At 36.3% G+C, this 11,710-nt stretch overlaps 1 protein-coding gene across 1 annotated transcript; it reads right to left on the bottom strand.

Moving 5' to 3' along the window:
• Positions 1-6,474: 6,474 nt before the first annotated feature.
• LOC113358606 (60S ribosomal export protein NMD3-like) lies at positions 6,475-10,515 on the bottom strand. The gene is made up of 3 exons (XM_026602211.1): positions 10,392-10,515; positions 7,740-9,340; positions 6,475-6,887 (listed from the first exon to the last, which is right to left on the bottom strand). The coding sequence occupies exon 2, from the start codon at positions 9,321-9,323 to the stop codon at positions 7,782-7,784; it is 1,542 nt and encodes a 513-aa protein (XP_026457996.1). The 5' UTR covers positions 9,324-9,340; positions 10,392-10,515; the 3' UTR covers positions 6,475-6,887; positions 7,740-7,781.
• Between the last annotated feature and the right edge of the window lie 1,195 nt (positions 10,516-11,710).

The raw sequence follows: 11,710 nt of genomic DNA, 5'->3' as shown, positions 1-11,710 counted from the left end.
TAGCTGATATTGATGTTGTTGTGGTGATCTTCTTGTGTATCTGCTATGTAGTTGTGATTGTGCAGGTGGAGTATAAAATGAATTGGGGTTATAATGGTGGTGTATTGAACTGAGGTACAATGTTACTTGAGATGAATGTATGTGTGTCTGAATTGAGAGATTAAGATGATCTGAGAGTGAATTGATAGGATAAAGAACGGTTAGATTGCCATGAAAGCTTGGAACTGCATTTGCAGGTAAAGCTAAGTTTGTAGTTGAAGTTAAATCATGAAGTTTAGTTGAAATGTATATGTTTTTGTTGTAAGGAGGATTGTAACTTTAGTTTGATTGAGTCAAATGATAACGAAGAAGATTATGTCATAGGAATTGAAATTGTTATGGCTCAGGTCTTGTGTTGTGAATTAGATGTCTGACTGAGTTGAGTTTAACCTTGTTTTGACCTGAGTTGAATCAGTTGACCTGACCTTGACTCTGTTGACCATAGACTTGACTTGACCCTAACTAACGTTGACTGTTAGTTGACCATTCTGATCGTTAGAGACTGTCAGTTGACCAATTGGACCAGGTCTTTTAATGGGCCTATTTAGAGAACTTGGGCTTAGGACTAATTATCTTATGTTGATAATTGGGACCACTTGTGGTCTGAGTTAGCCTTTGATTCCTTCTACAAAGTTGTAGATATTCATAAGACTTAGACCATGGAATGTAGAACCAACCTAATTGAATTAGTAAACCTTAGCTATGCTAAAGATAGAGAATGAAAAGGTGTAAAGTCATAGATGGGCTTAGAACCATTAGAAAGACTTGTATGATTCTCGTGTTAGCCTTTTGACTAGATTCTTAGACTTCTTGTATGATTAACAGCTAGTCTATATTAACAACGATCGATTGAAAGGACAAACCAGTGGATCGTGGATCTCGAGGTAGGCGTGGATTGTTATCAAAAGAGTTGGGAATACTTTCAACTCTTTTGAAACCATTGTTGTTTCTTTTACAAAAGTTTGTGTTTAACAAACTCATGCATTGTCAGTTTGTGCATTCCATGCATTGTTTAGTTTGTATTATGATTCTTCTGTTGATTCTTTGAATCTTTCCATGAATTGGAAAGGACCTGTAATGTTTTGTTGTCAATATGAATTGTTATGGGAAATGAGAATTTCCTCGTGTGGTATATAGGATACGCTCCTTCATTTATATCTACATGAATTCAGCTTTTATGCTTATTAGGTGTGGAACAACCCGGCATCAATATAGCTATGTAAGTGTAGAAAAACCCGGCATCACTAATATATATTGTTTGAAGAAGGAGTTTGTCTGTATACATGCTTGTGCATTTCCAGTGACTTAGTCACTTTGATGTTTGGGAAAACATGTATTGTTTTCCAAATCTTGCTCATGATTTCTTTAAAGTTGAATGTTATTCCTGCTGGGCACCCCTTCTAGGGATGATGTGCTCATCCTTTCCCACTTTCAGTTTCAGAGATAGATCAGAGTTGCGCAGCAAAAGCTTCAAGGAGTTGACTCCGTTAATTAGTTAACTTCTGCTATGTTTATTATGCTATTTATTCTATTTGCAAACCAAATGATTATTGTTATGTATCATTTGAGAGGATTTCTTATATATATTTCAGAGAGGGGTTAGTTTTTGGGTTAAGCTTTGTAGCATTTTTCTTAATTGAATGTTTAAGTAAATGATTTAGATTCTTAGTGCCTACTTATTTAGTTAATCTCTTGAATTAGTCAGCTGCCAGCTTTGGAGACGCTACAAAGATAGTTAATAGTGAGGAACTAAGAAGTAAAAGGAACCATAATACTTAATTGTGGATCAATTGTTTCCTTTATTTTTCAGTTTTAGCTGGTTACTATAAACTTAAAATTTTAAAATGCGCTGCTTAGGTTATTATTATTGTTTAAAACATTATAATTATTTTTAAATTATTATTATTTACAAAATTTTAAATACTTATTGTAATGTTATGGTAACCCATTGGAAACCCATCCCCTATGGGGATTCCCCATACCCGTCCCCACCCCATTTTTATGGGGAACGGGTGGGGGTGGGTTTGGTTTTTTGAACGGGATAGGGGATGAGATTCAAGGTCCCCGCCCCATTGACATCCTTACTCAAATGCATCTTTAATCCTTCAATAAACAACAACAATCAAGCACAAGATCCAATTACAAATGGGCAAGTAAAATTACAGCTACAGCCGAAAAAAGAGAGAATGATTTCAACTGTTAATGAAGAACTCACCAAGTCTGGGTTCACTTTTTCTTCGAAACTCATATCTTTCGTTCATAACAACTACTATTGTGAATTCAATTATTTTAGAATCGAGTTCAATCGAGAGTTCATTTTCATTTTTGTAATCCCGGTGGTGGTGGTGGAGTAATATTGACAAAGAAACATAACAAGATGTTACGGAGAAACAAAACCAAATTGTTTTTGGTAGGGATAAACTAGGAAAATAAGTTTTTTTCTTTTATAAAAAAATGGAAAATAAAAATAGTTTGGTCAAATGTGATTTTTAACGGTCAACTGTTGGTTTAGGTACCGACCCTTAATATTTTAAATATTGGGTACCAAATCTAGATGTTGGACATTTGCTGGGTATCAAACGTTAAATATCCCTTAAGTTATTTGTTACTTTCATGCATAATGGCCAAGAGATCACATTGCAAGTTAGATCTACCAAAGAATCACTCATGGTGATCAGTGGCCATGTCATGAAAATTTAAATCAAAAAGAATACACCTGTCTTGGTGGGTCAATTTTTTGCTATCTATGTTTCTCTTGCACCATCTGACATTCCTCAACCCATTCACTCAATATCTTCAAATGTCTTCTCTGATCCAACCCAACTACCGCCACAAATAATTTTACAAAATAACTCTCAATCCTGATTCACAACCAATCAATCTCAGGCCATATAAATGTCCTTACATTCACAAGCCAGTGGTGGAGTCATTGGTCAAAGAAATGCTAAAGTTTGGCATCATTCAGGACATCCATAATCATTTTTATTCTTTTATACTTCTGGTGAAGAAGAAAGACAACAATTTGAGGTTTTGTATTGACTACAAAAAGCTCAATGCCATCACAATCAAAGATAAGTTTCTTATACTTGTTATAGATGAACTTCATGGCTCTCAAGTATTTACTAAATTGGATTTGAGAGCGTGTTATCATAAACTTAGATTACATACACCTGATATTCATAAAACCTCTCCGGTATTTACTAATTTGGATTTGAGCGGGTTATCAGCAAATTAGACTGCATACACCTGAAATTCATATAAAAAAAAATATTTAGGACGCACCATGGTCATCATGAATTCAAAGTGATGCCTTTTGGGATCACCAACGCACCTGCAACTTTTCAAGCGCTCGTGAATTCTATTTTTTGTCATTATCTTATAAAATTTGTTTTTGTTTCCTTTGATGACCTTTTGGTTTATAGTCCAAACATTATAGAGCATGTTCATCATCTATCATTAGTTCTTTCATTACTTAGAGAGCATCAACTTTTTGCTAATACTTTAAATGTTGTTTTCCACAATCCTCCTTAGAGTATTGGGTCATATTATCATAGCTAATGTTCTGGCTGCTGACTTTAAAAAGATTGCTTGCATGCAGTCTTGGCCTGTTCCCACATACCTTAAACAATTTGGAGGATTTTTGGGCCTTGCTGGTTACTATAGGAAATTTTCCAAAGGATACGATAATATTAGTAAGCCTCTGACAGACCTCTTACATAAAAATTCCTTCATTTGGTCATCAGCAAATAATACTTCATTACACTCAAAAATACCATGCACACTACACCAGTACTTGGACTTCCTGACTTTTCGAAGTAATTTTTGGTGGAAAATGATACTTGTTTCTAGAGGCGTTGGAGATGTGATGATACAAGAAAGGAGAGTAATTGCTTTCTACAGCAAACTACTAGGTCCAAAAGCTTTGGGACTTTCTACATCTGAAAAAGAACTTTTGGTTGTAGTCAATGTTGTCATTAAGTGGAAATACTACCTCACTTGCCATCATTTCATCATCAATACTTTGTTGATGAAATGATCAACAAAGTATCAGATTTTTCATGGAGAAAAATATCACCTACTTATTAAAGCAAAGATGGCTCATCATCTGCATATTCTCTCTCTAGGTTATCGACTGATGTCTCTACTTCTAGCATCATATCCATAGTTATCTCTACTACTACATGGAATCAAGACACCATAAACAGTTGTGCAAATGATGTTGTAGCCTCTCAGCTGATCCCATAATTATTGGTCAACACTTCTGCATCTCTCCATTATACTTATAATGATGGCATTCTCAGGTATAAAGTCAAGGTTTATGTGGATGCTACTACAAACTTAAGACAACATATCTTGCATTTCATCCACTCCTATGCTATTGAAGGTCATTCAGGCTACATGGTAGCCACACGAGAGCCAAGAGTTACTTTTATTGGAGAGGATTGAAGCAAGACAACTTATTTTTGGTTAGTCAGTGTAATACTCGTCAAAGAAACAAAGTGGAACATACTCATTCCCTTGATCTTTTACCACCTCTTCCAATACTAGATCGAGCTTGGCAATACATCAACATGGACTTCATTGAAGGATTACCGAGATCCAATACCAAGGATGTCATTATGGTGGTGGAAATATTCACCAAACACATTCACTTTGTGGGGCTCACTCACCCTTGCACAATAATTATAGTGGCTCAAGAATTCTTGGATAACATATTCAAGTTACATGGCTTACCAGTCTCCATTGTCTCTGACAGAGATAAAGTTTTCACCGGTACCTTTTGGCAAGAACTCTTCAGGACACTTGGTACAACATTTTCTCATGAGCATCCCTCGTCAGATGGCCAAACTGAGAGAGTGAATACATGTTTAGAAGGATATTTAAGATGTCACTGGCAGAATGCTACTACAATACCAACCACCACACCATCTTGAAGATGTCACCACTTCAAGCTTTTTATGGTTACTTACTATCTCACTTGGCTTTTCCTATGCAGCAACTACTTCTGTAGCTTTAGGAGAAGAATATTTGAAGAAAGGAGATGTTAAGATAGATGTTTACAAGGAGTCTATTCATAAGGCACAAGGAAGGATAAAGTTGTTTGCTGACAAAAAGAGAACAAATAGATCCTTTGATATTGGTGATTTAGTTTACTTAAAACTACAACCTTACATACAGTCTTCTACGACATTACACAAGAATTCCAAATCGTCTCTACGACATTACGCAAGAATTTCAATTTGTCAGCCCGAAGGGCCAAGTTGCTTATTGGCTTGACCTTCCACCTAACTCCAAGTTCCATCTTGTGTTTCATGTCTCCTAATTAGAAAGAAGATTGGTGCTGCTGCAAGCACCATCCCTACACTACCCTTACTGGATTCTGAGGGTGATATTAGCCACTGGTTTTTTCGCAATGGCCAAGCAGCTCAACAACTACTGATTCAGTGGTCTCACACCACTCTTATTGATGCAACATGGGAGGATTTAGCCATGTCAAAGCTCAATTGCCAAAATATGCTGACAAGGGGAGCATTATCATGGTTCTGTGATGTCCCATATCTAAAGTAGGTTGTTAAAATCTTGTTTAAGTGTTATAATTAGTAGTTAATCCTGTTTTAATCGGCTAAGTGGCCGTTAGTAATGAAGTGTGGTGATATACCCACACATAGGGAGGAGATGAATAGGGTTTTTATGGTTGAGTGAAATAACATGCTTCTGTTTTGTAGTCGAATTTTATGAATGAAATAGCATGCTTCTGTTTTGTAGTTAAAGATTATGAATGCAATAGCAAAGATTCTAGGCAGTACTCTCAGACTAATTCAATCACTGGGCCAATGCCCGATTCAATAGCATTTAAACATGCTCGATATCCCTTTTCTTTTAATAGGAAAGAAGATACATTAACAACTTAAATTAAACTAGATTTACATAAGAGGGTATTTCATGAGATCTCCAAACTCGTGAGCGGAGACTCGATCTGCTGACCTCTTACTTGAGAGTCAGGCTCCTGGCAAACTGGACTAACCCTGGGCTCGGTACCCTGACTAGTACTTATCTTTGGTACTATCTTTCCCTGACGGGTGCTTATCTTTGGTACTATCTTTAACCAAGACTCGGTAGTCGGTACGGTACCTATATCTAATCCCATACCAAAACTTGGACAGTCTCTTGACTAACAATGAAATGAGACTGAGGAAACGGCAAAGCCTAGACCCATCAAAAATACACTATGATAATAGACAGAGAACACAGCCAAGTTTGGTGCAGCTGATAATTCTCAGGACAGTTAAGGACACAAACTCCACTATGATGGAGAAGATTGGACTGTCATATCTAATTACTTCACTGGTCATATTCTATCTCAATAGTAGATCAAGGAACACCATTGCCAGACATGAACAGTGAAACTATTGGATGCAAAAAAAGAACAGAGGCAAGAAATAAATGATACCGGATAGAATTAACGCCTGCAAGACAACCAAAAGGAAAAATTCACTACAAGCAAATTAAAATTAACTTCCCCTGAAGAATTGCGATACAGTTATACCACTTAAAAGTATCAAATAGCAAACAGAAACTTAAAAGTACCCAAAACTTAAAACTGGTAAGATTCCTTTCTGCACCCTCCTCTTACCATGAACGTGATCTGCCTACATTCACCACTAAAACTTGTTATCCTCGATACAAGGACTAGGAGGTAGAAGGATGAGGAACTGCGGATGCCCACCAGAGGCAAAAATCAAAGTTGAAATCATCAGCTAAATTTCCCAAAATGCAATCAAGCGTCATACATTGCAACAAGTATTCTGATCAATCCATAGAGTAGTTACAAGCTTCAACGGTTCCTCCTGCAAAATGAATATTTCAATTTGATTGAAGAATTCAATTTTTCAAGAACCTAACAACAAACTTCATAGGGTTGAAGCACCGAAAATCGTTGTAGCATATATGATAAGATGGTAAGAGTGCTTGATAAGTATTTATTAGTGTTTCTGTCAAGGTTATATTTTATTAAGAAGGCACCATGCGAGCATACACTCTTACTCTCTACCCAATAAATTACAACATAAGTTCTGTCACTCCCACTTGGGGAGATAGAAAGGAAACCCTGCAATCGCAGCGACGTTCACAAAAGCATTCTATTATAAATCTAAAAGTGAGGCATAGATAAACGGATACCAAATGCTACAGAATAAAAAATATACTCAATGACAGGGTGCAATCACTAAAGAAGTAAAAAATATATAAAAGGTTCCATTTACTATAATTCAGCCTACTGCCCACATTCTAATAATAGTAAGGATATCAAAGAAAACGGATATAACATGTGTTCTTAAAATCCGTAACTTTTAATGCATATCAAGAATACTACCTCGCAAAACATGTTTTACATATGCAAGTTTATGATACAGACAAATGTTCATGAAGCGAAGTTAACTTATGATGACTTTATGTTGATTACAAATATAACAGTGTTCTTGTTGTTTAGATTCGCTCACGTAGCGCTGTGAATGACCAAAACTTTTGCTTAAAGGCATGCAGAGTGACTATTCCGAGCTTCTTGCTCATCAAATGTAATGTAACTTTGGAACACAATTGTAAGCTGAGCTCAATCAGATTTCATGTGAATTTTAGAGGAAAGAGTAGGAAGCTAAGTTCTGCTAAATATAAGGAAGGAAAACATGGCGAAAAAGACATACCAGTTGAGGACAGATAAACCCAGCCTCCCATCTTGCAGAAAATCAGTCGCTCATGCCTTGCCCATTATTATTATTGTCCTCTTCTTCTTCGTCACCTAGTTCAAGACCAGCAAGCATCTGATCTAAGGGCAATGGTCCATCATCATCTGCATCAGTCATCTCCGATGGTTGGTACTCTTTATTACGGTACAAGGATATGTTAAACGTCATCTCTGGGTTTTCTTCCAAATCTTTCAAGAACTCTTCGTACTCAGTATTCATCTTCTCCTCATCAAGTTTTCTATTAGAATTATCCACTTCCATGTTCATGGACTTTAGCTTCCAAGCACGAGGTTTGCCACGTTTCTTTAGTCGCTTCTCTTCGTAGCTCTTCTTTATTAAAATTGCATCAGGAATGACAAGACCTTTATATTTGTCAATTTCAATATCATTGCTGTTAGCTCCGTATAGGTCATAACCAAGAGCATAATCACCGGGGTTTAAAAGATGGCCAAGATGGGTTCTTATATTAAAGATCAAGTCATTTTTGCCAAAATCAGAAACACGTGCAACTTGAACATCTGCTAGCGCATAAGTTGTTCCGCCAACATTGACTTCAGATATCATGGATTCCACGTCCAAAACTATATATTCCACAAGTTGTCGACTTGATAGCAAAGTCTTGAAAGGTATCCTCCAATACTGGTCTGCAACCATGTACGACATCCTCAAAGTAAGGGGATCAAGTAAAGCAATGCTGTCACTTACTTTCGTGCACAGTACAAGTGGACCCAGATTACCCAAGCTAAGAGCTGTTTTGGGAGGAAGACAAATCAGATCTTCACGGCAAATGGGACAGATTTCAACAGAAAATGTGTATTTATAATTGTAAGTTGAGCTCTTTTCATCATGGGATACTAGCTGTTTATCATTACGGCTCTTGATTGGACAAACTTTACCGACGAAATCAACAAACTTTAGAGCGTGGCTTCGGTTGCCGAAGAAAAAATCAATACCATGATCCATCTGCTTAATCTTTATTGCACGAAGAGCTGCATCATGCTTGAGAATGAGTTGCTCGAGATAAAAGAAAGTTCTACGGTGCGGCACATGTTGTCTTAACTGAACAGAAGCAATCCACTGATCAGGATTAGCAGCAACCCTTGAACAGGATTCACACAAGTGGTCCTGTACAACATACTCAACAAGGTAAGCTTGCTCTAAAACAACTCCATTAAGTACTTCTTTCTGCACTCTCACTTTAACCTTGATCCTCTTTGAATGTGGTTCTGTCCATATAAACTCAGCATGTATAAGCCTAACCTTATTCAAATTCTTCAACCTTTTCACACAAAATGTTAAGAGCTCTTTGGATTCTAGCTCGCATTTTATCCAAGTTCGCGGTGGCTGCAAGTAACTGTTGCACTCAGGGCAGTACATGATGATAACACTCTTTTGTAGACCTTCAGTGATGTCAACTTCAGATCTTAAACATTTGACGCACATATTTGCAGCGTTCGGTGCCATCAGGATTCCACATTTGCAACATAAAACAGTCCCAACGGTCTGTTGTATCCTAAACATCCCTGATTCTTCGACTGCCATTTCTAGAGACAGATGAACTGAACAAAAAAACCCAAGAAACAAAAAGGTTACTGAATATGGTGAACTTAACTCGAGTCTCAACCAAAATAATATCAACAACGTAGAAAACTCTTGATGCAATAACACCTATAGAAAGGTTGCTCTATAGAAATAACAAGTAACAACTCAATCCAATGAAATTCTTGTTACTAATGGATACAATTAGCATAGACAACAACATGGCAATATCATAGTCCAGGCACGGACATCTTCATCATTTCAACAAACCTTTTGTCCTAAATCCAGATGGTTATTTTGATTTCTAAGTAAACCTGCATCCTAAAACTAGGTACATCAACTCTACCATATGTTTCTAGAATAAAAAATTGAAATGAGACACAAAATAAACATAGAACCTACATGAATCTACTCCAACATAATGTGGAGACAGACGAACTGAACCCAAAAGAAAAACAAAAAGAAAAAAACACAATATTGAAGGTCGCACACTACAGAAGAATTTAACATGAGATCAAACCAAAATAGTACCAATTAATTGGCCATCAGAAAATTGATAAGTAAAACAGTTCTAAAAAAAGAACTGTAGAAAGATGTCCATAAAGATGAAACATCATAAATCCATAAGCAATAGAGACGTTGTAGGCATAATCCAGTAATACCATACAAGTTCATAATTGCAAGATGAAGAGTACATGAAAATAAATCAGTTTCTAATTCAATTTCTCGAGCCACATAATTTTTCCAGCTTGTCTTCCCAAAAGGCTTAAAGCTATACAGACAAACCTCAGAGCAGCAACAACATCTAAGGATTCATACCACTCCACAAAACAATCAGAATAATCAAGAACATGACAAAAATCATAATAAAGACATGAATATCTTCATCGTTTCAACAAACCCTTAACCTACAAAAACCAAGGACTTTTATGATAATTTTTAAGAAAACTATTGAATCTAACCTAAATTAATCCAATCCAACCATATATTTCATGAATCTGATAAATGAGAAGTATAACATAAAACGAAACCCTAAATCAAAGTGAGAAAAAAAAGAGGATCTCAACATACCTGATCTGCCTCTGCTTGGTGAGGGTGGTGAATGGGGATGGTTTGGTTGCGTGCGGTGTAGAAGGAGAGGTTAATAGAGAGAAGAGAAAGAAGGGTTTAGGCTGCGGCTGGGTTTGTATCAAGCGTTGGATTAGCCGAGTGAAGTAGGTTATATTCCAGTCGTTGGATTATCATTTGGTATCTCATTTGAGAAATCAACGAAATAAATTCACAAATGACATCCGACTCCTTGTACGGTATATCTCCTTGTGCACTTCTTCTGTGACTGCCACTATTTGGTGAACGCCTCCAATGGCATTCAGTTGAAAGAGTCTCAACTGGTGTGCTAAAAATCTATTTAGTAATTGTGTTGCCACTTTTAGTACTTCATTTAATGTAAGATATTGTATATGCACCAAGAATTTTAGTTATTGTTATAGATAAGTTAGCTAAAGAAACTAATAGTGTTTGGATGGGCATTGAGAAGTAGCTTTTCGACTTCCAAAAGTTGAAAAATAATAAGTCAGTTCGGCGATATTATTTCAAAACGATTTGTAGAAATAAAAAAGTTAACTTGTGTGAATCAAAACGTTTTTGTTTCTAATTATCTAAACGCATTATAAATCTGCAGTGTTAATTTTTTTTTTTTATGGAAAAATGCCTAGTCTTCAGGGTGAATTTCTTTTTCTATGAAAAAATGCCTAGTCAAGCTAAGTTTTCTTTTTTGTTTCGACTAGACTCGGGACTAGATCTTATAATTACTTTTGTAGTTTTGCAAGCTTGTTAATGTAATAGTTTGATTCATCAAAAAAGAAAAGAAAAGAAACATGATTTATATGGGCAGGTGCCAAGACTAGCACGAAGCCCATTTAAGTGATATGACAATCATAATCAATTTGGATCTGTTCGATATGGAATGGATACCCTGCTAGTCTTAGTACTCTACCATATGAGACCTAAGTGGATTCTCATCCTTTAGTATGACCTCCACCGTGAGAGGAAACTGTAAACCGCCGGTTTTGTCTAGAACAATACGAAAACTCTTAAGCGCTTATTTCCTGCCCAAACAGGTATAATTTGAATTTGATCTAGACGATTCTGCCAACCTTGATAACCTAGTTATGAAATCATATTTCATATTAAATGAACACTCGGTTTTGGTAACTAGATCTTGTTTCTTTTAAGTGATTTCAACAGGAAAATAGGAAGGGAAAAAATGAGTCTCAAGATGCGATTTGAGTAGCAAACTCGATTTAATAAATCGAGTATGACGGTTGATAGTGGGTTTTTGATAAGGGCATTCGTAGTAAATCGGCCTTGACCTAATTGTAGGAATGCAA

The sequence above is a fragment of the Papaver somniferum genome, chromosome 3 (assembly GCF_003573695.1).
Source record: "Papaver somniferum cultivar HN1 chromosome 3, ASM357369v1, whole genome shotgun sequence".
In the NCBI taxonomy this organism is placed as follows: domain Eukaryota; kingdom Viridiplantae; phylum Streptophyta; class Magnoliopsida; order Ranunculales; family Papaveraceae; genus Papaver; species Papaver somniferum.
This window is presented reverse-complemented; position numbering and strand designations above follow the sequence as displayed.

Bases quoted from the DNA above. Each gene is read 5' to 3' on its own strand.
- LOC113358606 (XM_026602211.1), bottom strand. From the start codon at position 9,323: ATGGCAGTCGAAGAATCAGGGATGTTTAGGATACAACAGACCGTTGGG.